Source organism: Budorcas taxicolor, chromosome 3 (genome assembly GCF_023091745.1).
Source record: "Budorcas taxicolor isolate Tak-1 chromosome 3, Takin1.1, whole genome shotgun sequence".
In the NCBI taxonomy this organism is placed as follows: Eukaryota; Metazoa; Chordata; class Mammalia; order Artiodactyla; family Bovidae; genus Budorcas; species Budorcas taxicolor.
Window position 1 is genome coordinate 74,845,436 of NC_068912.1, and position 26,917 is coordinate 74,872,352.

At 38.1% G+C, this 26,917-nt stretch overlaps 1 protein-coding gene across 2 annotated transcripts in view; it reads left to right on the plus strand.

The window, feature by feature from the left end:
- Nucleotides 1-1,313: 1,313 nt before the first annotated feature.
- The window catches only part of ANKRD13C (ankyrin repeat domain 13C), an 89,329-nt gene continuing 63,725 nt past the window's right edge, over nucleotides 1,314-26,917 (plus strand). For both annotated transcript variants that reach the window (XM_052637391.1, XM_052637392.1), the window contains exon 1: nucleotides 1,314-2,052. In XM_052637391.1, the coding sequence (XP_052493351.1) occupies nucleotides 1,608-2,052 (445 nt within the window). In that variant the 5' untranslated portion in view covers nucleotides 1,314-1,607. The remainder of the gene's footprint in view (nucleotides 2,053-26,917) is intronic.

Consider the following 26,917-nt stretch of genomic DNA (forward strand, 5'->3'; position numbering starts at 1 on the left):
CTGTTGTCCCCTTCTTCTCCTGCCTTCAGTCTTTCCCAGCATCAGGGTCTTTTCAAATGAGTCAGCTCTTTGAATCAGGTGGCCAAAGTATTGGAGTTTCAGCTTCAACATCAGTCCTTCCAATGAATATTCAGGATTGATTTCCTTTAGGATGGACTGGTTGGATCTCCCTTCAGTCCAAGGTACTCTCTTCTCCAACACCACAGTTCAAAAACATCAATTCTTCTGTGCTCAGCTGTCTTTATAGTCCAACTCTCACATTCATACATGACTACTGGAAAAACCGTAGCCTTGACTAGATGGACATCATCTCATATAATTTTGATTCTTGTTTTACATACTGTATTATGTAGGAGTTACTTTTGGTGGGGGTTGGGGGTGTTATGGAGGTAGTGATAAAGTTGGTTTAAGTTGAGAGAAGCAGCTGTCAGGGTAAATGGGACCTTGGAGAGAGAAAGTAAAATTTAGGACATTGCTGACTCCTCTCCCCTCCAGTTCCCAACAGCTTTAGTTATTTTGTCAAAGTGAGATTTATGTCTTTTGGAATTTGACACTAGGTCAAAGTTGGCCATGAATTAGTCCAGTGATATTTCAATTACACTAGTATTGTTTGTCATCAAGGTGCATTCCTCATGCTTTTTCCTCTGACGCTTGCCCGAAATTCATTCATCCAACAAATATTTGAGTGACCTACCCTCTCTGTCTACTGAATAGCCTGTTTTCCAAGGTCAGTTTCTAAACTTTTGTGGTGATTTGACACTTCAGCACTAAAATTTGCCTCTCCTCCCCACCTTTTTTCCCGTTCATCCCAACTCTTTGCATCCACTTCATTCACAGTTATATCTTGTGCTCAAGTGCTTGACTATTTTTCCTCCTCTAATGACACATACACACACTAACACAATGTATGGCACGAAGTAGATGCTTAACAAATGCTTATTGAATGAGTGTCCCGTGCATTTTAGTGACATCATATCCTGTGTGCCTGGGTGTCAGTCTGCATTCATCTCCGGGAAGCCTGGAGGTCGCAGGGTTTAAGTCACTGTCTATAAGGTGCATCAACTATCTCAAACGCAGGCTCAGGTTGCAGACTTCCCACAAGAAACGCAGCCATCGGTAATGCTGGATCTCCTCTTCTGGTTCAGAGACTCCAGCTGGGGGCCGAAACCAGCGGCCTCGTAGGCGCTGGCGTCCAGCAACTCTGGGAATAGAACATGCGAGGGCGGGAGCAGGCAGCTCACTTATCGCGGTGTTTCCTTTCTCCTCCCTCCCGGGGGAGTTCTCGCGAGAGAAGCCAGGGGAAGATGGCCGTGCCCTGTTTTTCGGATTGAGGCAGTGGCGGCGGCTGCGGCGGTGGGGACGGGAATCCTAGTGTCGTGGGCACTTGAGCTGTAGCTCCCCCAAGCGAGCGCGCGTCCCTTCGTGCCTAGGCGAGAGCCGGCTCTTCTTCCTCCGGGAGATGCGTTTGTCCCGGGCTCGGGGGCGCTCTGGGAGTTCATGCTGCGCTGGAGTATCCTGGCCACCGCTCTAATCGCCTTGTGCCGCCGCAGCGCCAGCTTCGTCGCCAGCGGTGAGCCTCCTGGATTCCCTCTCTGCCCGTGGCGGCGATGACCGGGGAGAAGATCCGCTCATTGCGGAGGGACCACAAGCCCAGCAAAGAAGAGGGGGACCTGCTGGAACCTGGGGATGAGGAAGCGGCGGCTGCCCTCGGCGGCACCTTTACAGGAGGCAGGCTTGGCACAGGCGGCAGCGGCAAGAGCGGTAGAGCCTGTCATAAGATCTTCAGTAACCATCACCACCGGCTACAGCTGAAGACAGCCCCGGCCTCCACCAATCTCCCCGGCCCCCCGGCCCTGCCGCTGCACAATTCCTCCGCGACTCCCATCTCCCAGTCCCCGGCGCTTTTAGCGGGCACCAGCCCCATTGCTGTCGTCGCAGGTGGAGGCGGTTGCCCTGCACACTATCCGGTGCACGAGTGCGTCTTCAAGGGGGATGTGAGGAGACTGTCCTCTCTCATCCGCACGCACAATATCGGGCAGAAAGATAATCACGGTGAGGAGTGCTCGCCCTGTCCACCTTTCCTTCCTAGAGCCTGCGCCTCCTCAGGCCTCTCAAATCCTTGGTTTCTATACATCCGAGGCTTTTATCGGACTCTTCTTTCCTCTCCTTTGCCCATCGTCCGAGCCAAATGCCCTTAAATCATGTAATAGCATGCCAGTGGTCTGGGGATTGGTTCTTGTGGGTGCAAAGGAATGTTTCTTCCTTACCTTCTTCAAACTATTAGAAGCTGTTTTATCTTTGAGTCAGGGCTTTAGTTGATTCTTGACAATAAGAAATTTTAGACTGCCTCTGATCAAGCCTGGTCGTCATCCTTGTTTATTGAATTGTATCTTCTTTTTCTGCCCCCTCTCCACCCTTGGGATCTTGAATTTTGAACATATAAATTGTCCACCTCCCTTTATTGTCCAGGTACAGACCCCAACCTGGCTGCAACTGGTTATGATTTCTACACACCATTAGGCTGTCTGTTTCTTTTTCCTGCTGCTTTTAGGAAGCTTAGTTTGATACAAAGTGTTTACACTTTTGCAAGTGTTTTGATTTCTGAAAGCAACAGTACCAATTTGTTGGCATTTGATACCTAGAGCAAGTAGTGACTTCCAAGTGGCTAAGATTTTGTTGAAGCAGAGCTTAGAGTTTTATACTTATTTCACATAGGTAATTGCTGACAGTAATTAAAACATTACTTGATGACCTGTGATAAAATAGTACTATGATTTTTCATAGTAACTTCCTCATATCCTACATAACAACATGTAGTGTCATTTGTTATTCAAGGACTGTATTTCTATTTTTTGCTTTTTAGCTGATTTTTTTCGGTTTCTTCTAAAAACATAATGTGATTGAGTTGACTGTGATAATGTGATTATCAGTTGACTGTCATAATATGATTGACTTTATTTTACTGTGATTTAAGCCACCGTAAAATAAAGCTAATGTAAACACTGATATTTTCAGCATTTGACAAATAGGCCATTTTAAACTGGGTACTTGGCAAATATTGTTAATAGTTCGTTTTTAACCGAACGTGAGAATTGTATACACTCAATTAGAACACACTCAATTCTGTGCTCAAAATAGTATAACACATTAATGAAATACATGCCTGTTGAATTAGCTTCCTGAATTCCACTGGACTCTAGGCTTCTTATCTACAATTAGGGCAAAAACTGAGGTTAAAAAAAAAGACTGAGATTTCCACTGTTTGTATAATTCTCTGACAACTGCATTTGTATTCTGAATTTACAATATTGTAATGTTACTGTCATTTATTAAAAATCAACCCCCCCAAAATGTTCCTAAAAGTTGCACCCAGGTTTTCATTCTTAAGTTTATTTAATTACTATTGTTGCAACAGCATCATATTATTTGTTGATAGTAATCATATGTTAACCGTTTGGGAAACGGTTTTTAGTGGCAGATCTAGTGTAGCTTTGAATGTTTAGAATGTTTTTCAGATTTGATCTTCATAGTAGCTATATAAAAGGTTTATCTTATGGCCATTGCACTAAAAATATTGCCATTTAAGGGTTCCATTACAAATATACCTGAAAAAAGTTGAAACTTTGTTTTTGAGGGATGATTCCCTTTGAAAGAAGCAAGAGGTGACTATGACTGACTAAGTATGATAGTATGATGTTAGAGCTGATTTTTTTGATTGATCACAGAAGGTACTGAATTGCATATTGAGCTTGCATGTCTGTCATCTAGCAGATGAGAGCTGGTTTGTTCAAGTACAAATTCTGCTCAAAGTAATTAGAATCCTAAATACCTTTAAACTCTTTTCCATAGCCTACTGAAATTCTTTTTAAAAATCATTTTGATATACTAAATGCTTGCATTGTACTTAGCTGCCCTTTGTTGATTTTTTTTTAATTGAAGTATAGTTGACTTACAACGTGTCAGGTGTACAGCAGAGTGATTCAGTTATATATATATATACACACACACATGTATTTTAGATTTTTTTCAGATTCTTTCCTGTTTTAGATTATTACACAATATTGAATATAGTTCCCTGTGCTATGCAGTTCAGTTTAGTTCAGTCGTGTCTGACTCTTTGTGACCCCGTGGCTTCCTTGTCCATCACCAACTCATGGAGCTTGCTCAGACTCATGTCCATCGAGTTGGTGATGCCATCCAACCATCTTATCCTCTGTCGTCCCTTTCTCCTGCCTTCAGTCTTTCCCAGCATCAGGGGAAAGTGCTATACAGTAGGTTCTTGTTATCTGTTTCATATGTAGTAGTGCGCATCTGTTTATCCCAGTTTTTAGCCCCCACTTCCCCTTTGGTAATCATACATTTTTTTTATGTCTGTGAGTCTATTTCTGTTTTGTCAGTAAGTTCATTTGGATCACTTTTTATTTGTTTGAATTCATTAATTTTTGGCTGCACTAAGTCTTCATTGCTGTGCTAAGGCTTCTCCTTGTAGTGGCTTCTTTTGTTATGGAGTACAGGCTGTAGAGCACTGGCTCAGTAGTTGTGGTACACAGGCTGAGGTGCCCTGAGCAGTGTGGAATCTTCCTGGACCAGGGATCGAGTCCATGTTCTCTGCACTGGCAGGTGGATTCTTAGTCGCTGGAGTACCAGGGAGGTGCATATCACTTTTTTAGATTCCCCATACAAGTGCTGTCTTAAGATGCTTGTCTTTCTCTGACTTACTTCACTTAGACTGATAATCTCTAGGGTCATTTAAGTTGCTGCAAATGGCATCATTTCAGTCTTTTTTATGGCTTAGTAATATTCCATTGCCTATATATGGACTTCCCTTGTGGCTCAGATGGTAAAGTGTCTGCCTACAAAGCGGGAGACCTGGGTTCGATCCCTGGGTTGGGAAGATCTCCTGGAGAAGGAAATGGCAACCCACTCCAGTATTCTTGCCTGGAAAATCCCACGGACGGAGGAACCTGGTAGGCTACAGTCTGTGGGGTCGCAAAGAGTCAGACACGACTGAGCGACATTTACTTTTTTAGATTCCCCATATAAGTGCTGTCTTAAGATACTTGTCTTTCTCTGAGTTACTTCACTTAGACTGATTATCTCTAGGGTCATCTATGTTGCTGCAAATGGCATTATTTCAGTCTTTTTTATGGCTTAGTAACATTCCATTGTCTATATATACCACATCTTCTTTATTCATTTATCTATCCATGGACATTTAAATTATTTCCATGTCTTGGTTATTGTAAATCATGCTGCTGTGAACTTTGGGGTGCATTTATCTTCAAATTAGTTTTTGTCTTTTCTGGATATATGCCCAGGAGTGGGATTGTTGGATCCTCTGTTAACTCTAGTTTTTTAAAGACCCTCCATACGGTTCTCCTTAATGGCTGCACCAATTTACATTCCTACCAACAGTGACATTGTTGACATTTTTCATGAATATAACCAGTGTTTCACATACTGGTGGAAACTGTAATTGTTGTTTTCTGCAGTATATGGATACATTCTCATCTCCTACAGTGAAGACTCCTAGAAAGAGTAGCTTCTATTTAACGTTGTTCTTGTTTAGTTGCTAAGTCATGTCCAACTCTTTGTGACCCCATGGACTGTAACCCACAAGGCTCCTCTGTCCATTTGATTTTCCAGGCAAGAATACTAGAGTGGGTTGTCATTTCCTTCTCCAGGGGATCTTTCCAGCCCAGGGATCAAATCTGTGTTCCTTGCTCCACAGGTGGATTCTTTAACATTGAGCCTCCTGGGAAGCCCAATTCTGTTTAATATGCTACTTCTTCAATCTTTTTGCTTATAGCTGCATAATTTCCCTACTATGTTTACATTACTTTTACTCTTCAGAGTTTACTAACCTGGATATTTCGTTAATTTTTTTTGGAATATTTTTCAAATTACAGAAGATAAAGGCATTTTAAGTTACCCAACAAAAACAAGCTGTGTATTATATTTGGATTGTTAAAACATGATAAATACATAGCAGAATCATCTACTCATTCAGGTGCATAGCAGAGCCATACAATTAAACCACATCATAGGACATAGTTGTATGTTCACTTGACATTCCTTCCATAGTATAATGATGATGATGATTATGATCATAGTTTCTCGAACATGTCAACACTATGCTGTGTTTACATACATTATCACATTTAATTCTTACAATAACCCTGCAAAGCAGATAGTTTTATTCTTGTTTTAAAGGAGGAAACTGAAGCCTCGAGGCACAAGGAAACTTTGCCAAAGTTGCATACTTAGTATAAGTTCCAAAAGGGGGAACTGAACTAACAGTGAGGGCTTCAAAGCCCATGATCAACCTCTGTAAATATTCTGTTAATCAGGACCCACTAATTTGCAAAGAAGTCAGTTTTAATAATGTGTATGTGGCATTTTATGGCAAAGTTCTTTGATATATATTTTCTCATTTAGTACATATAGAAAGATAATGCTATTAAACAGCTCTCAGAGATTTCCTGTACAGCCCAGACCTCTCACTATTGTTGTTTTTCTTTTTCTTGTAGTGGCACAGATAGATGCACTGCCTTGTCCACATGATAGCCCTTTAGATACTTTATAAGCAAGAGCTGTCGTGTTCTTCCTATCTTCAAGTTAAGCATTTCTAACTTCTGTATCCATTCTTCATAGGACATGATTTACAGAGTGCTAAGAATGGTCCCTGAAACATAGTGAATACTATAAAACTGTATTAAATAAGTAAATGAGGATCTTACTCATCTTTTAGTGACTCTCTAGTTGCTTAGTCTTTCCTTTGAAGATGGAAAGAACCAACCTTGTGTTGAAGTTATAGTAGCCTCATAAACAAAGACAAAGAGATTATATTTATTGCTCTAAGTGATACACATTCAGTAATGTGGATTACTAAAGAGCACACATTAAATAATACAGTGAAATAATATGTGGATTTTTAAAAATTTGTTTATTCTCAAGTGGTTGTCTTCCTATTCTAATCTCTTCTTGTGCTTTTTTTTAAAACCTCAAAACAGGACTTTACATTTACTAATATTTATCTTGTTAGTCTTGATCCTTTATTCTATCTACTTTGAAAGCTTATTGAATTCTACAGATAGTAGATAGTACGTGGTCATCTGTATCTGACTTTTTGTGACCCCATGGACTGTAGCCCTCCAGGCTCCTCCGTCCACGGAATTTTCCAGGCAAGAATACTGGAGTGTGTTTTCATTTCCTACTTCAGGGGATCTTTTCAACCCAGGGATTGAACCTGCCTCTGTTGCCTCTCCTGCATTGACAGGCAGATTTACCACTGTGACACCCGTTATTGGATCCTAATTTGGTCACTGTTTAGCTCACTATTCATTAGCTCTTTCAGTTTTAGTGATCTTGGAATTGAAACACTTCCTTTGGGGGTGTGTGTGTGTGTGTGTGTGTGTATGTGTGTATTTATAAGTTATTGTCAAATTGAATAGGGGCAGGGATAGAGCTTTTTTTGTGTGTGTTTGTGGAAAAATGTTAGTTTAGTTTTGAATTGCTTTTTCTGAGCTATCAGTTATACTGGGGAATATTGTATTTGGATCCAAATATATTGCTTGAAATATAGTTAAATACAGTAACAATCATAATATCATCTATATACTGTGTTCAGAAATGGCAATGATTTTGACTCATGGTATATTTAGTAACAGTTTTGTTTGAGTGGGGAAGAAGATACATTAAACATAACAAAAATTGATTCAACTCTGACATTAGTGTATCTTTAGCTTTATACTACTTTTTTTTAAGTATAGGATTAAAGTTTAAATCTAAGTTTTTTTCACATTGAGTGTAAAGATTTTTCTGACTTTTTTTGCCATTGGTATTTAAAAAAAGCGTCATGTTAACGTGCTTTTTTTTTTTTTTTTTTTTACAGTTGGTGGTAATGATTTTTATTTCTTCTTTAGAACTGAGAATGATTGTGAAGTTTATAGAAGACTTTCTTGATTTTGACTGCATTTCCTATTTGTTAAACTTGTAATTTTTTTTTCCCCTTAATTGAGTTAAATCTTTGGAAGTTAAGCACCTTATTTTGGAAACTAGTCAAAAGCTTTTAGGTGTTAAAGTGATGAATATCCTTGATCTATGAATTGCTTAAACCATTCTTTCGTAGATATGGAAAAATTTTGATCTATTCTGAGACATTTGGCAGTTTATACTGCCTTTAATTATATTATCTGGCATGGGACAAGCCATTTTCTCTATACACAGTTAATTTTCATTTTTTACTGAGTTGTCATCCTCTTGAAGCTGTTTTACATAGTGATTAGAGATTTCAAATTCAAGATAAAGTTCATTTTGAGACTATTCCTACCAATGCAAGTGACTCAGTGAAGTGATAAAGAAACGGTCAACTTGTGTCTGGTGGCTGGCAAATTTCTTCAGACAGAAATTTTAAAATATCTTACATTCAGAAAGTTTAAAAATGTACACTTGAATATGGAGGCAATAGGATAATCTGTTTGGTGCCCATGCAATATGTTTATTCTGACTTATTCTATATAAATTGATCTTCCTTTTGATACTATTCTCTGTTTTTGGTCCCTAACATTCATGAGGGGTGATGCACGATACGTTGTTTGTTTGAGAAGAGGGGACTATAAAGAGAAACTTTGCATGGGAAAAAAAATCTTGAAGTCTCAGGTGAGCAATTTTAGTCAAGAGGCACATCTTTAAATGAACACTAGTGGTTTTGTATTGGTTCTCATGTTTCGTAGTCTTTTTTGAATTTTGTTTTTTGGAAGACATGCCTCATTTTTCCTCAGATTAAAAAAAGTGGTTTCTGGAAGCCCAAGATAATCCATTAAAGTTTTCAGCACTGACACTGCTTATGAGGCTGATTTGGCTGTGAAATCTGTCACTCCACTAATCTGTGGAGTTGATTAATCTTGATGATTATATAAATATGACCGTCCTCCTTTCACCTTTCCTGTGTGTATATCTCCGACCAGATAGGACTCTCCTGGGGTTAAATGACTATGCTTCCCAAAGCCCTCATCATTAGCATTGTAGAATGTGAACTGTTGCTTAAAGCTGGGATATGAACACATCTTCTGGAGACCTACTTTCACTGAACTACGGTAGAAGTAGGAAGGTCTGACCTTTCAACTTGGCAAAAAAGGAAGCAGAAATGAGCAGTTACTGATGATGATGTGTCCTGGGTATCAGCAATGAGGCAGGACAATTCGGAAGGACTTACTGGAGAACTGAGTATGTTGGTTCCAAATTAATGACGTTCTTAAGTCATAGGAATCTAGAGTACAAGGTAATTGTCAGGATGCTTTGTGTTCTAGAAAATGAATGTAGTTTCTCAAAAATTGGTTGGGGGTTGAGCAGACAGAATATATTCCTTTTCATATTCGTATGTCATCTGTTTTATCTGGAGAGAGATGGAAGGTCAGTTTTAGAGTAAGACAGAAGCGTGTCAAATGAGTGTAGGAAAAAGAGAAATGATCTCTTTTCTGTTTAAAGATTATGAATGCTGTTCGTTACCAGGATATGTGAGGTTTAACTCTGTGGTTGGTTGCGTTTCCTCTGTTTTTGAGCCTGTTAGTCTTGTTGATATCCCAGAGATTATCTGCAAAACTGCTGCTGCTGCTGCTGCTGCTAAGTCACTTCAGTCGTGTCTGACTCTGTGCGACCCCATAGATGGCAGCCCACCAGGCTCCCCCCGTCCCTGGGATTCTCCAGGCAAGAACACTTGAGTGGGTTGCTGTTTCCTTCTCCAGTGCATGAAAAGTGAAAATGAAGTCGCTCAGTTGTGTCCAACTCTTCGCGACCCCCTGGACTGCAGCCTACCAGGCTCCTCCGTCCATGGGGATTTTCCAGGCAAGAGTACTGGAGTGGATTGCCATTGCTTTCTCTGTCTACAAAACTAGAAGGCATTTCTTATGTATCGGATCTGAGTTTGAGACCATGCTTCTCTACAAACTGGATTTTATGTAATTATACTATGTATTTAACTGCTGAAATGAGTAGATACAATATCTATCTCTTGGGGCATTATTTTCTTATATGGGAGACTTGTACTTGAACATAATGTTGAAGGCTCATATCGTGGTAGCGATTAATATAAATACCTTGCTCTCACATTTGCTATGACGTACCTTTCAGCAGAGGACACTCTAGTTTTTGAGGTTCAGATAGAGCTTCATTCAATTGAGGTTTTATCTGATACTTGAATTTATACTGCCTATCAGTTTGCTACAAGGTTAGGTTTATTTGTCTCTCCCCTGTAAGTCATCTTTAGTCTACTACTGGTATAACTTGGTTCATACCTGTCATATACTGTCATCACTTTTGTTTATTTTGGGGTGTTTCTAATTTGGATTTTGTTTTTCTGCATATATTTTTCAGTTGTTTCTGTCTTTCCTACTTTTTATGTTTTAGTTGAGATCCAAAAGAAGGAAAAATCTGAAGGAATAAATATACTTTAAAAAGAGTTCACTTCTGAGGGGAACAATAGATAAAGTTAAGCACCTCAGTCCAGTTCAGTCGCTCAGTCGTGTCTGACTCTGTGACCTCATGAATTGCAGCACGCCAGGCCTCCCTGTCCATCACCAACTCCCAGAGTTCACTCAAACTCATGTCCCATTGAGTCGGTGATGCCATCCAGCCATCTCATCCTCTGTCATCCCCTTCTCCTCCTGCCCCCAATCCCTCCCAGCATCAGAGTCTTTTCCAATGAATCAACTCTTCGCATGAGGTGGCCAAAGTATTGGAGTTTCAGCTTCAGCATCATTCCTTCCAAAGAACACCCAGGACTGATCTCCTTTAGGGTGGACTGGTTGGATCTCCTGCAGTCCAAGGGACTCTCAAGAGTCTTCTCCAACTAAATACATGTTAAATTCAATTTCAGGTTAGTGGTATATTCCAGTTTACAATAACTTCATATACCTTCCAGGTATATGAACAACAACAACAAAATGCATTTGGATTCTTGGGTATAGATATCTGTCAGGTTTGTTAATTCATCCTCTCTTAATCAGCATAGTGCTGAATTCTATAAAGCCACCAGTGCTATTTTGCCCATCCTTTTGGACATTGGTTGGCTTTCATAGAGAATCATGTGCATTGTCCTGGCTAAAATGCTTTTTTGGAGAATAAAAACAGATTTTAACACTATTCTGATGGTTCTTCATGGGAAGATCCCCTGGAGGAGGGCATGGCAACCCACTCCAGTATTCTTTCCTGGAGAATCTCATGGACAGAGGAGCCTGGTGGGTCCTTAGGGTCACAAAGAGTCAGACACGACTGAAGCAACTTAGCTTGCTCGCTAATGGTTCTTTATATTCGCCTCCCCCCACCCCATTTTTTTGGTTCATTCATTCCTTCATTTAACCGATAAATATACTGAGCTCCTGATAATGTGATAAACAGTGTTTTAGGTTCTGGGGTTACTTAGAGCAGTGAACAAAATGAACAAAGTCTCTGCTCTCAGGTAGCTTACATTCTAATGGGGCAAGATAAATAGTAAACAAACTAATAAACATATGGTAATATTCTTTGGTGTCTCAGATGGTAAAGAATCTGCCTGCATTGCAGGAGACCCAGGATCAATTCCTGGGTCAGGAAGATCCCCTGGAGAAGGTAAGGGCTACCCACTCCAGTATTCTTGCCTGGAGAACTCCATGGACAAAGGAGCCATGGAGTGGGTTACAGTCTGTGTGGGTTACAGTTACAGACTGTGGGTTACAGTCCATGGGGTCGCAAAGAGTCGGACACAACTGAGCAACTGACACAGCAACAACATAATAATAAATATTATAGAGTAAAATAAAGTAAAATCTTATAGAGTATATAGAGGATAGAGAGTATAGGGAGGGGAGGTTAGGGTCTGGGAAGACATCAGGGATGAGAAAAATTAGAGCAGTTACTTAAAGAAAATTAGGGAGCTGTTTTCTAGGAGAAAAGAATTTCAGGCAGAGAATTGCAAATATAAAGAAAGGTACCATGTTCAAGGAATAGCAAGAAGGCAAGTATGACCGGAACAAGGCAGAGAGTGGTAGGAGATGGGGAATTTTGAGATGTGGAGGTGGGAGATGTAAGCATGCAAGACTTTTTGTAGACCATTCATTGTTTTTACTTCACTCAACATAGGAAGTGATTTGAGGATTTTGAGCAGCCAGGTAACATGATCTGATTTTAAAAGGCCCTCTCTGGCTGCTATATGAAGCAGAAAAGAAACTTGGATGGGCATGGATCAATTTAACATGCCATTGTAATAAATGGGGTAACTGGAAATAATGAGAAGGTAGAGCTGGTTAAGAGTTGATGATATTTTGAATGTAAATATACGTGTGTGAATTTCAGTAGTAAAATACCATTCATGAGAGAAAATACAAAAGTTCTCCCTTTTAATTGCTTGCTTGGATGAGACTTGAAGTTATCTGTGGAAGCTGGAGCTTTGTTGGTTGTGTGTGTGTGTCTGTGTTAGTCACTCAGTCGTTTCTGACTCATTGAGATCCCATGTCAGGCTCCTCTGTCCATGGGATTCTCCAGGGAAGAATACTGGAGTGGGTTGCCATTCCCTTCTCCAGGGGATCGTCCCAACATATAATTTCCTGTTTTGCTCATATAATTTCCTGTTTTGCTCCCTGGTTAGGGGGCACATGAAGTCAGAACTATTTTTGTAATAATACAAAGTCATTGTTTGCCTTTTTTTCACTGCAGTGACATTTTCACTGATGGTACAAAAGCAGTGGTGGGTAAAATTGTTGGAGTGTTAGCATGAATTAAGGCACTGAACTGCTAGTAGTCATTGTATCATTCACTGCCTGTACTTGAAGTGAGGCGGGGGTGGGGAAGCCAATTTCACAATGTCTTTGCCGAAGCTGTAGAAGTTGTTAATTTTTAAAGTCTTAATCTTGAGTACATGCTTTTTATATTCTTTGAGACATTATGTGGATTATGCATGCTTTTCTGCTACATACTGAAGAGAAAATAAGGGAAAACATCTGTGCATTTTGAGCTGTAAGCCAAACTGGCTGCTTTTATCATGAAACACTTTTTATTTGAAAAAACAGCTTACACACAAATTATGGTTATTCCAATTTGGATATTTGGGATGTATTTCCTGGAAATTGGAAAAGTAAACCTGGGACCTCAAGGAAAACAATTGCTAGTCTTTGCTGCCAATGGAATAAGTTCAATTTGAGATGAAAGAATTTAAAACACTTGTCTTTGTCACTCTAAGCTTGACAGTTTCTTAGTATTTAAAGACTGTTTTGGCCATGTTGGTAATATTACTAAATGTGATTTAAAAATTTTTGTATAGTGAAATGTGTTGACATATGGAAGATCCGAATGACTCAGTCAACCAGTATTTTTTAGACTGATCAGTCCATTATGTTACAGAATCATGAGATTCATTCAAAGTGCAAGTGAAACCAATGAATTTTGGTGTGCCACAAAACAAAAAATTTATTGATATGGTTTTAGATTTCACATGGCAACAGTCCATTAGAAATGAACACTTAATAAGTTTTGGTGTTGTATCGAACAATGCGCTTAATTATTTAAAAAGGCTATTAAAATGCTCCTCTTTTATTTTAATTGCATGTCATCTGAATCTGGATTTAGTTATAAAAACCCAGCTGTTTTCTATTAAGTCAAACACTTAATATACTTTAATTTTTAATTAAAGAATTTGAAATTGTACCACTCATCTTTTTTTTATTGTTTTGGAAAATTGCAATTATGTTTTTCATAAAAAATTTATATTAGCATGTAATGAGTTTATTGTAATTTTAAAATTAGTAAGGAAAATTTTTAAACAATTTAATGTGGTCTTGAAACCAGAAAGTCTGAAATCTGTTGGTACGATAAAAAGAGTACTGATTTTAGAGTCCTGACTGTCATGATTCCTATATGTGTAATTTTAGGAAATTAACCGTTATTAGATGTCTTTTTCTTATGACATGTGAAATAGCAATAATCTTTGTCTCATGGGGTTAGGGAGCAAATTAAATAAGATATCTAAAGTATACAGCATAGTGCTGGGCCTGTACTAATATATGCCCTATAAATGCCAGGCATTTGGTTAATAATTTGCATACTTTAACACTGCAGTGTTCTTAATGTTACTGGAATGTTTTTTAATCATTTAGCAAAACAGAGTTCAGTTTTGTTTACCAAGTTAGAACCAAGGCATCCAATTTCAGATTTAAAAGTATATTTTGAAAAGTTAACAGTTATTTTTAAGATTTTTAGCATCCTTTGTTTAACAGATTAGCTTAAGCAGGTTGAGGACTTAGATAACTGAGGGGATAGTATATGATGGTTCAAACTAGGATGCTTGAGCACTTAGTTTCATGATACATTTGGTCATGTGGTGTTGGGTAGAGAATGATGTTGATGATGAGTATTTTGCATTTTAAGCTACTGAAATCATAGTGTGACATATGGCATTCTTGATTATAGGTAGTATGTATTTCTGTTCATGTTCCTGCCTGTGAAGTGAGAGGGATTGGATTGTTGAACTCAGAGTCATTTCTAATTCATAAATCTTTTGAAATTTGGATTACTTTGGACTTGTAATAGGAAGTTTCATTTGTAACTTCAGTATGTACTAAGGCTTTTACCGTTTCATCTATATGTTCTTGGAAGATTTAAGAAAACAGTAATTATTTAGGTGCATAAATGCCTTGATTTCTTCACCTTTGTGCTCTGTCTAGACTCTGGTGGGTCCTTCTTAATTTATGTAATTTTTTGAATAGTTACTATGTTTGCATGCTGCAAAACTGCAAAAAGATATACAAGGATATGATGTAAAAGTGAAGTTTCTCTCCCACCTGTCTTTATTCACCCAGTTATCCTCTTTGCAGCAACTAGGGTTATCAGTTGCTTGTTTTCTTTCTGTTACAATTTAGAACATTAGAGCTTTTTTTTTTTCTCCTGAAAGAGAAGTGAAGAAAGAGAGCTGTTGCTACCTTTTCTAATATTAGGACAAAAATAGATATTGAGAAATTTATTTGTTTGATTTTAAATGTCTTTCTCTTTTTTTAATTTTGAATTTATATCCCCAGTCTAGACTTCTCCTTGGAGTTCCAGATATTATAATTATCCACACTTGAGAATCTTAGAGATATCTCAAAATTTATTTGTCTAAAATGGAGTTATCACCTTCTGCCTCCCCCCCGGCCATCCCCTAAATCACATCATTAGATATCCAGCTCTCCGGTGTCAATCACTGAGATCATTCTTTGTCTCAGTTAAGTTCAGTGGCTCAGTCATGTCTGACTCTGTTACCCACGGACTGCAGCATGCCAGTCTTCCCTGTCCATCACCAACTCTCAGAGCTTGCTCAAACTCATGTCCATCGAGTTGGTGATGCCATCCAACCATCTCATCCTCTGTCGTACCCTTCTCCTCCTGCCCTCAATCTTTCCTAGCATCAGGGTCTTTGCAAATGAGTCAGTTCTTTGGCCAAAGTATTGGAGCTTCAGCTTCAACATCAGTCCTTCCAATGAATATTCAGGGCTGATTTCCTTCTTTGTCTCACTCCCTTTTTTTACCCACACATATCTAATTAGCAAGTCAGTCTACTTTCTGTCTCCAGTCCACGTTGAGACCAACCAATTTTTATTATCTTTTCCCTGGAATACTGTACTGGATCTGCAACTAGTCTCCCTATGTCCCCCTCAATTCCATTTTCTGTGGGGTAAGAAAAGCGATCTTAAAATGTAAGTTGTAGCATGTCGTATCCCTGTTCAAGATCCTTTAATGCCTTCTCCACTTCAAAATAAGTTCATATTTTTTAAATCATAGGTAAAGAACCCTTTCTTACTTTCCTGATATAATCTTGTACCAATCTTTCCTTTTTTTCTGTGTCTGGCCATACTTGTTTTCTTTCACTTCTTGAATATGCTAGGTTATTTCTGGCTTCTGTCTAGAATGCATTTCTTCTCATTCTTTGATTTCTTATTTCTTACTTAGCTGTTAGATCTCATTTTAAACATTATCTCTTTAGAGAGATTTTCCTAATTTAAATATCAAAAAGTATGCTTCTCATTATTTTCAGTCTTAGCCTTTTGTTTTTCTCAATAGTTAAAACCTATTTTGTTTCATTTTATATTTCTCTTCCTTTTATGAATATAAACTCCATGAAGACAAGAGTTTCTGGCTTATTACCGGTTGAATTTCTAGTGTCTAGTACTATATGCCGAGTGCATAGTGATGCTCAGTAAATATTTATTGAATGAAAATGAATGGAGTTTGCTTCTAGGTAAAATGTTAAAGAAACAACAGAACCTATGAACTCAGATGACCACTGTATCTACTGTTGTGAGCAGGAATCCCTTAGAAGAAATGGAATAGCCATCATGGTCAACAAGAGTCCAAAATGCAGTACTTGGATGCAATCTCAAAAACGACAGAATGATCTCTGTTCGTTTCCAAGGCAAACCATTCAATGTCACAGTAATCCAAGTCTATGCCCCAACCAGTAATGCTGAAGAAGCTGAAGTTGAATGGTTCTATGAAGACCTACAAGACCTTTTAGAACTAACACCCCAAAAAGATGTCCTTTTCATTATAGGGGACTGGAATGCAAAAGAAGCAAGTCAAGAAACACCTAGGGTAACAGGCAAATTTGGCCTTGGAATACGGAATGAAGCAGGGCAAAGGCTAATAGAGTTGTGCCAAGAGAATGCACTGGTCATAGCAAACACCCTCTTCCAACAACACAAGAGAAGACTCTACACATGGACATCACCAGATGGTCAACACCAAAATCAGATTGATTATATCCTTTGCAGCCAAAGATGGAGAAGCTCTATACAGTCAGCAAAAACAAGACTGGGAGCTACTGTGGCTCAGATCATGAACTCCTTATTACCAAATTCAGATTTAAATTAAAGAAAGTAGGGAAAACCACTAGACCATTCAGGTATGACCTAAATCAAATCCCTTATGATTATACAGTGGAAGTGAGAAACAGATTTAAGGGACTAGATCTGATTGAGTGCCTGATGAACTATGGAATGCGGTTCGTGACCTTGTACAGGAGACAGGGATCAAGACCATCCCCATGGAAAGGAAATGCAAAAAAGCAAAATAACTGTCTGGGGAGGCCTTACAAAAAGCTGTGAAAAGAGAAGCGATAAGCAAAGGAGAAGAGGAAAGATATAAGCACCTGAATGCAGAGTTCCAGAGAATAGCAAGAAGAGATAAGAAAGCCGCCTTCGGCAATCAATGCAAAGAAATAGAGGAAAAGAACAGAATGGGAAAGACTAGAGATCTCTTCAAGAAAGTTAGAGATACCAAGGGAACATTTCATGCAAAGCTAGGGTCGATAAAGGACAGAAATGGTATGGACCCAACAGAAGCAGAAGATATTAAGAAGAGGTGGCAAGAAAACAAGAACTGTACAAAAAAGATCTTTGTGACCAAGATAATCACAATGATGTGATCACTCACCTAGAGCCAGACATCCTGTAATGTGAAGTCAAGTGGGCTTTAGAAAGCATCACTACGAACAAAGCTAGTGGAGGTGATGGAATTCCAGTTGAGCTATTTCAAATCCTGAAAGATGATGCTGTGAAAGTGCTGCACTCAATATGCCAGCAAATTTGGAAAACTGAGCAGTGGCCACAGGACTGGAAAAGGTCAGTTTTCATTCCAATCCCAAAGAAAGGCAATGCCAAAGAATGCTCAAACTACTGCACAGTTACACTCATCTTACACGCTAGTAAAATAATGCTCAAATTTCTCCAAGCCAGGCTTCAGCAATATGTGAACCGTGAACTTCCAGATGTTCAAGCTGGTTTTAGAAGAGGCAGAGGAGCCAGAGATCAAATTGCCAACATCCACTGGATCATGGAAAAAGCAAGAGAGTTCCAGAAAAACATCTGTTTCTGCTTTATTGACTATGCCAAAGCCTTTGACTGTGTGCATCACAATAAACAGTGGAAAATTCTGAAAGAGTTGGGACACCAGACCACCTGACCTGCCTCTTGAGAAACCTCTATGCTGGTCAGGAAGCAACAGTTAGAACTGGACATGGAACAACAGACTGGTTCCAAATAGGACAAGGAGTACGTCAAGGCTGTATATTGTCACCCTGCTTATTTAACTTATATGCAGAGTACATCATGAGAAACACTTGGCTGGAAGAAACACAAACTGGAATCAAGATTGTTGGGAGAAATATCAATAACCTCAGATATGCAGATGACACCACCCTTACGGCAGAAAGTGAAGAGGAACTAAAAAGCCTCTTGATGAAAATAAAAGAGGAGAGTGAAAAAGTTGGCTTAAGGCTCAACATTCAGAAAACGAAGATCATGGCATCCGTTCCCATCACTTCATGGGAAATAGATGGGGAACAGTGGAAAAGTGTCAGGCTTTATTTTTCTGGGCTCCAAAATCACTGCAGATGGTGACTGCAGCCATGAAATTAAAAGACGCTTACTCCTTGGAAGGAAAGTTATGACCAACCTAGATAGCATGTTGAAAAGCAGAGACGTTACTTTGCCAACAAAGGTCCGTCTAGTCAAGGCTATGGTTTTTCCAGTAGTCATGTATGGATGTGAGAGTTGGACTGTGAAGAAAGCTGAGTGCCGAAGAATTGATGCTTTTGAATTGTGATGTTGGAGAAGACTCTCTAGAGTCCCTTAGACTGCAAGGAGATCCAGCCAGTGCATTCTAAGGGAGATCAGTCCTGGATGTTCTTTGGAAGGACTGATGCTAAAGCTGAAACTCCAAGACGGGCCACCTCATGCAAAGAGTTGACTCATTGGAAAAGAATGATGCTGGGAGGGATTGGGGGCAGGAGGAGAAGGGGACGACAGAGGATGAGATGGCTGGATGGCATCACCGACTCAATGGACTTGAGTTTGAGTGAACTCCGGGAGTTGGTGATGGACAGGGAGGCCTGGCGTGCTGCAATTCATGGGGTTGCACAGATTTGGACACGATTGAGCGACTGAACTGAGCTAAACTGATGAACTCCTCTTCTAACTTTATATTAGGATACAATGGTGACTCTAGAATCAAGTAAACTAGGTTATGTGAGAAATTTTTAATAACAGTAGTGTAGTATGATTACATATAGAAGTTATATTGATGAATGATAAGTGTTCTATCCTGGGAACAATATAATGTGACATGAAACCCTCAGTATTTGGAGCATTGGTCTACAAAGATTTCATTAAAGAGCAAGATAAATAAATATTGTTGGCTTTGCAAGCTATACCATTTGTTACTTAAAAGTAGCCATAATTCATAAGCAATCAGCATGTGGCTGGGTTCCAGTAAAAGTGTATTTACGTCATGTCCCTGAATTATAGGATGAAGAAGTTTCTAATACAGGAAACAGATGGCAGGAGTAAATTTGTGCCAGAGCAAGCTTACCCCTTCTTGCCTTCATTTATTGATATCATTAAGATTGTTAACAGTTGAAAAATAATAAAGCTTTTTTACAGTACCTTATTTTGAATAGAGAAATGCACACTGAGAAAGCAAGTGGGCAAGAAAGCTTGTTTTAGTTGAGAGCTAGACTAACCTGGGTGTGATGGTTGTTAAGGTAAAATAAATCTGGTAAAAAGATCTTTTTAAGGAAGATTTAAAAAAAGATTATTTCAGTGAATGTGTTAACCCTCACTTCCTTATCTCTTCCCCTATTCTGATATAATTCCTTTAGTGTATAGTTGAACCTTTAAAGATATACAGTTAAATGGTTTCTGGTAAATTCTAAGTTGTGCAGCTATCACCACAATCAATTTGAGAACATTTTTATCACCTTAAAAAGAAATCATGTTTTTTTTTACCTTTCAGTGCTTCCCGCTCCATTTCTTCCAGCCCTAGACAATCACTAATCTACTGTCTGTTTAGATTTTATTATTCTAGACATTTCTTATGAAAGAAAATGACACAATATGTGGTCTTTCACTTAGCACATTTTTTTTTTTAATTTGTGTTATAGCATGTATCAGTACTTGATTCCTTTTTATTTACAACTAAGATTACATTGTATGGGTATTTCTCATTTTATTTATACTCATCAGTTAATGCAAATTTGAGTTGTTTCTACCTTTTGGTTATTTTGAGTAATGCTCACATGAGCAATTGTATATGTTTTGTGTGGAGATGTTTCCATTTTCTTGGGTGTATACCTTTTGCTGGCTCATGTGTTAAATCTGTGTTTACCATTTTGACGAACTGCCAAACTATTTTCCAAAGTAGTTGCACTGTTTCACTGGCCCAAGAACAGTGTTTGAAGATTTCAATTTCTCCTCCTTGTCAACATTTGTTGTTACCTGTCTTTGGTTATAGGTATCCAAGTGAGCATAAAGTTGCATCTGCTTGTGGTTTTAATTTGTACTTCCTTAGTGGCTAGTGATATTGAGCATATTTTCGTGTGCTTTTTGGCCATTTGTATATCTTTGGAGAAATGGCTATTCATATATTCCCAGTTTTAAATTGGGTTGTCTTTTTATTATTTAGTTGTAAGAGTTCTTTATATGTTCTGGATACAAAACCCTTATCATATATATGATTCGCAGACTATTTTCTTCCTTTGTAGGTTGTCTTTTTCCTCTTCTTGATGGTATCCTTTATAACATAAAATGTTGTAATTTTGGTGAAATCCAATTTATTTTCTTTTTGCTGTGCTTTTGGTGTATCTTAGAAACCATTACCTAATTAAAGATCACAAAAATTTACTCCTTTGTTTTTTCCCCTAAGGATTTTAGAGTTTTAATCTTAGCCTTTAGGTCTGTGATCTTTTTTAAAATTATTTTTTGATGGTGTGATTGATATATATTTCTGTCCTTATGCAAGTACATACTATATTGATTATTGTGGTTTGTAGTAAGTTTTGAAATTGGAAAGTATGACTTCTCCAACTTTGTTGTTTTTTTCCCAAGATTGTTTTGAGTATTTTGGGTCCCTTGAATTTTTGTATGAATTTTTGGATCATCTTGTCAGTTTTCAACAAAAAGCCAGCTGTGTTTTAATGGAGAGTGCTTTGAGTTTATGGACCAATTTAGGGAGCATTGCCATCTTAACAATATTTAATCCATGAGTTTGGGGTATTTAGATATTATTTAATTTTTTTCAATAGTGTCTTCTAGTTTTTGGAGTAGAAGCCTTGTACCATTCTCCTTGTCTTTTGAGTTACGCGCAGCAGCTCTTCAATCCCTCAGCTGTTTGATTTCTTTGTATTTAGAGTGTCATAGGAAAGTACTTAAATATCAGTTTGTTCTTTTAGCTTCAGCATGTAGAGGAGTTTCTGCTGCTTTTTCTCTTGGACGTGGAGAGAAAAGCAAGGGCAATATGCTTGCCCTTTCCCATACTAGAGCTGAATGAATCATTCCAGGATGGAAAAGCAGAAAAAAAAAAAATCCATTTGAGAGTCTTTGAAAATGGTTATTATAAAAGAAGCATCAATATAAGTATCCTAAGACTCTATTAAGAACTGTAAGAAATAGAAGTTTAGAAGATAATTGCCTTGTGTTTTAGTAACACATAAAGCAGTTTGTTTCTTTGAAACTGGTAAATCATGATGTGAAGAAAACTGTCCAATTTATCAAGATACTATGGAAATTAAAAAAATACAGTTACTTCATTTTAAAATATCTAAATTGAATACAGTAAAAAAGTCTTGACAGTAACACTGATGAAAGAAATTGAAGATTAAATAAACAGACAAAAAGATATACCGTGTTCATGGTTTGGAAGAATTAATATTGTTAAAATGGCTGTACCATCCAAAGAAACCTACAGATTTATTGAATCCCTATCAAAACACCAAGGGTGTTTTTCCATAGAACTAGAATGAATAATTCTACAATTTGTTTGGAAACACAAAAGGCCCTAATTAGCAAAAGAAATCTTGAGAAAGAACAGAACTGGAGGGATCAAGCTTCCTGACTTCAGAATACTATAAAAATACAGGAACCAAAACAGTATGGTATTGGCATAAAAAGAGACATTTAGATCAATGGAACAGAACAGAAAGCTCAGAAATAAACCCATGCATGTTGGTCAATTAGTCTGTGACAGAGGAGGCAAGAATACACAATGGAGAAAATGCAGTCTCTTTAACAAGTGATGCTGGGAAAACTGGACAGCTTACATGTCAAAGAATGAGATTAGAACAGGTTCTAACACCATATATTTATTAAAATAAGCTCAAAATGAATTAAAGACCTAAATGTAAGACCAGTACTTCCTAGAAGAAAACATAGACAAAACACTCTTTGATGTAAATAGTACCAATATATTTTTTTATCTGTTGCCTAAACAAAGGAAATAAAAATAAACAAATGGGACCTCATTAAACCAGGAAGCATTTGCATAGTGAAAGAAACCATTGACAAAATGAGAAGACTACCTATGGAATGGGAGAAAATATTTGCACATGATCTGACCAACAGGGGGTTAATATCCAAAGTACATAAACAGCTCATACAGCTCAACATTAAAAAAAAAGAAACCTAATTAAAAAGTGTGCAGAAGGTCTGCATAAACAGTTTTCCAAAGAAGATATACAAATTGCTAAGAGACACGTTAATTATCAGAGAAATGCAAATTAAAATCACAGTCATCTCACACTTGTCAGAATGGCTGTCATCAAAAAGAACACAAATAGTAAATCAACTGTACTCTAATAAAAATTAATTAAAAAAAACATGAATAACATACTCACAAGGATATGGAGAAAAGGGAACCTACACTGTTGTAAGGAATGCAAATTGGTGTGGCTGCTATGGAAAACAGTAAGGCAGTTTCTCAAAAAAGTAAAAATAGAACCAGCAGTTTTACTCTAGGGTATTTATCTGAATGAAACTGAAAACACTTATTTGAAAAGATACATGCATCCCCAGTGTTCATAGCAGCATTCTTTACAATTGCCAAAGTATGGAAGCAACCTAAGTGTCCATTAAATATGAATGGAAGAAAATGTGATTTATATACAATGGAATATTACTCAGCCATAAAAACGTGAAATTTTGTTTTATGTAGCAACATGGATGAATGTGTAGCAACATGGATGAACTTGAAGTGAAATAAGACAGAAACAAATACTGTATGATATTACTTACATGTGGATTCTAAAAAGTAAAATAGACCAGTGAATATAACAAAAAACAAACAGTCGCAGATATAGAGAACAAACTAATGGTTATCAGTGGGGAGAAGCAAAAGGAGACAAGAGGAGGGTATCAGAATAAGAGATACAGACCACTATGTGCAAAATAAATAAGCTATAAGGATACATAATATAATACAGACAATATAGCCTATACTTTATAACTATAAATGGAATATATCCTTTAAAATTGTGAATCACTGTGTTATACACCTGAAACTTGCATACTATTGTACATTAGCAGTTTTCTAATTGGGTATCAGACTAGTTGGGCTTGAGTCATGTGTCTTCCCTGTTCATCTTAAGGTATGGCATTTGTTACTAAGAGAAAACAATAGTGAAGAAATTCCAAAAATAGTAACTATGACATCTGGTAACTAAAGCAAAGAAAAGGACTTTCATACATCCTTGGAGAATATTGAAAATTGTAAATTTTATTGTGTTGGTGGTAAAGAAAAGAAGGCTATGACTGTCAGTTGCTGATAAAATTGAATTTGAGGTAAAGTGATTTAAAAGTGCTAACAGAGTAATTATATTTTGATAGGTATGATCATTAGCACTCATAAAGTTATTGCATGTTTATGCACTCATCAAAAAAGTATAAAAAAATAGCAAAGTATTAATGAAGATAGAGAAAACAAATAAAATCTAAGTAGGACTTCTGCCTCTAGTAATGATGAGCTAGATAATTAGGACCAGTCTTCTTTAGAAGCAAATAAGAATAAAATTCCAGCAGAACTATTCAGATCCCTAAAGGATGATGCCATCAAGGTTTTGCATTCATTATGTCAGCAAATCTGGAAGACCCAGCAGTGACCACAGGACTGGAAATGGTCAGTCCTCATCCCAGTTCCCAAGAAGGGTAGTACTAACGAATGTGCTAACCATTAGACAGTCGCGCTTATCTCCCATGGTAGTAAGGTCATGCTTAAAATATTGCATGCTAAGCTTCAGCATTACATGAACCAAGAACTTCCAGATGTCCAGGCTGGGTTTAGAAAAGGAAGAGGAACTAGAGGTCAAATTGGCAACATTTGCTGGATTAAAGAGAAAGCAAGGGAATTTCAGAAAACATCTATCTGTTTCATTGACTATGTTAAAGCCTTTGACTGTGGATCATGACAAACTAGACAGCTCTTAGACAGGTGAGAATACTAGACCATCTTGCCTGTCTCCTGAGAATCCTGTGTGCAGGTCAAGAAGCAACAGTTAGAATGCTGTATGGAACAACTGATTGGTTTAAGATCTAGAAAGGAGTATGACAGGGCTGTTTGCTGTCACCTTGTTTGTTTAACCTATACACTGAGCACATCATGAGAAATGCTGGGCTACATGAGTTAAAAGCTGGAATCAAGATGGGGGGAGAAACATCAACAGTCTCCTGTGTGAATGATACCACTCGAATAGCAGAAAGCAAAGAGGAATTAAAGAACCTCTTGATGAGGGTGAAGGAGAGTGAAAGAGCCCATTTAACTAAATATTAAAAAAACTAAGATCATGGCATCTGGACCCATTACTGCATAGCAAATAGATGGGGAGAAGGTGGAAGTAGTGACAGATTTCTTCTTCTTGGGCTCCTAAATCACTGTGGATGGTGACTAGTCATGAACTCAGAAGACAACTGCTTCTTGGCAGGAAAGCAATGACAAACCTAGACAGTGTGTTGAAAAGCAGAGACATTACTCTGCCGACAAAGGTCTGTATAGTCAAGGTTATGGTCTTCTCAGTGGTCACATATGGTTGTGAGAGCTGTACCGTAAAGAAGGCAGAGAACGCCAAAGAATTGATGCCATAGAAATCTGGTGCTGGAGAAGACTCCTGAAAGTCCCTTGGATAGCAAGGAGATCAAACTAGTCAATCTTAAGGGAGATCAACCCTGAATATTCACTGGAAGGACTGATGCTGAAGCTCCAGTATTTTGGTCATCTGATGCGAAGAGATGACTCTTTGGAAAAGTTCAAGATGCTGGGAAAGATTGAGGGCAGGAGAAGAGGGTGTCAGAGGATGAGATGTCTGCATGGCATCACCAATACAATGAACATGAACTTGAGCAAACTCTGGGAGATGCTGAGGGATAGGGAGGCCTGGCATGTTGCAGTCCATGGGATTACAAAGAGTAGGACACAACCGGGCGACTGAACAACAACAAAGAATAAAATATTCTACTTTAAGGGCATTGAAGATCTAATGAGGTAGGAAGGAACCCCTGGTCCAAGATCTGGCAGAAGATGAAAACCCAAAGAAGTGAGCCTAACACTTGAGGTTATATTTCCCCAGTAGCTTTTGTGAATCCTGAAGAAGTGGTTAAGAGGCTGAGTGGTATTTTTGACAGTCTCAGTGAGCTAAGAGGACAAAAGATAGAGATTGAGCTTCCCTAGTGGCTTGATGGTAAAGAATTTGCTTGTGCTGCAGGAGACCGGGTTCGATCCCTGGATTGGGAAGAGCTCCTGGAAAAGGAAATCGCTATTCATGCCAGTGTTCTTGCCTGGAGAATTACATGGACAGAGTAGCCTGGAGTGCTACAGTCCATGGGGTTGCAAAGAGTAGGACTAACACTTTCACTTTCAGGGCCTACCAGGTGTGAGGTATCTGTTAAAAATGCTGGTCTTTGGGATGAAAACTTGAAGAGCTGCAGCTTGGGAATAAGGGTCAGTTGCAGGTAAATCAGCTCTGTTACAGGGTGAATCATACTTTTGAGTCTTGAGGGCCAGAAAAAAATATCAGTCCCTGGGTTAGTCTAGTACCCCCAGCCATATGGCAGAAACAAATGAAAGTCTCTGAAGGATTTGTTTCTTAGGCTCCAGGATTTTTGCATAAGGAGTTAGTTAAATATCACATTCAGCTTATAGATGACCAGCATTACAGGGAAACTGGACAACATGAATGAGAAGCAGTAAAAGAAACAATCATCAGAGCTTCATTTATTGTAATTATTATTAGGAACTATTTTTCATTATTTAATAGAAGTATAGTTGATTAATAATGTTATATTAGTTTCTGATATATTGCAAAGTATTTCAATTATTCATATGCATACTCTTTTTCAGATTTTTCCATTATAGTTTATTATAAGATACTGAATATAGCTCTCTGTGCTATTTACAGTAGGACCTTGTTGTTTATCTGTTTTAAGTATAGTAGTTTGTATGGACAGACACTTTAGATGACAATGTTTATGATTTTCTTGGAGGATGAGAGACAGGGTTGAATATTTTAGTAGAGAACTTGGAACTATGAAAATTGAAATAAAATATCTGGAAAAGAACTAAGTAGAAATTCTCAAGTGGAAATGTATAATCCTGAGTTAAAAACTAAATCAATGGGCTTAATAACAGTTTAAATCCTGAAGACTGAACTTATGATCTTGGAAATATGTCAGAAGAAAATGTAATGAAAAAGGGGAAGAAATTTTTTAAAAACTAAAAAGGTAACAGCAGTTTTATGTTAATTGAACAACAGGAGAGAAGAGAGAGGATATGGGGCTAAAGGAATATTTGAGAAGACAATTGCTGAGAATTTTCAAAAATTGATGAAAGATACCAATTCAGAGATTTAAGAAGCCCAGTTCAGTTCTGTTCAGTCACTCAGTCGTGCCTGACTCTTTGTGACCCCATGGACTGCAGCATGCCAGGCTTCCCTGTCCATCACCAGCTCCCGGAGCTTACTCAAACTCATGTCCATAGAGGCAGTGATGTCATCCAATCATCTCATCTGCTGTTGTCCCCTTCTCCTCCTGCCTTCAATCTTTCTCAGCCTCAGGGTCTTTTTAAATGAGTCAGTTCTTCACATCAGGTGGCCAAAGTC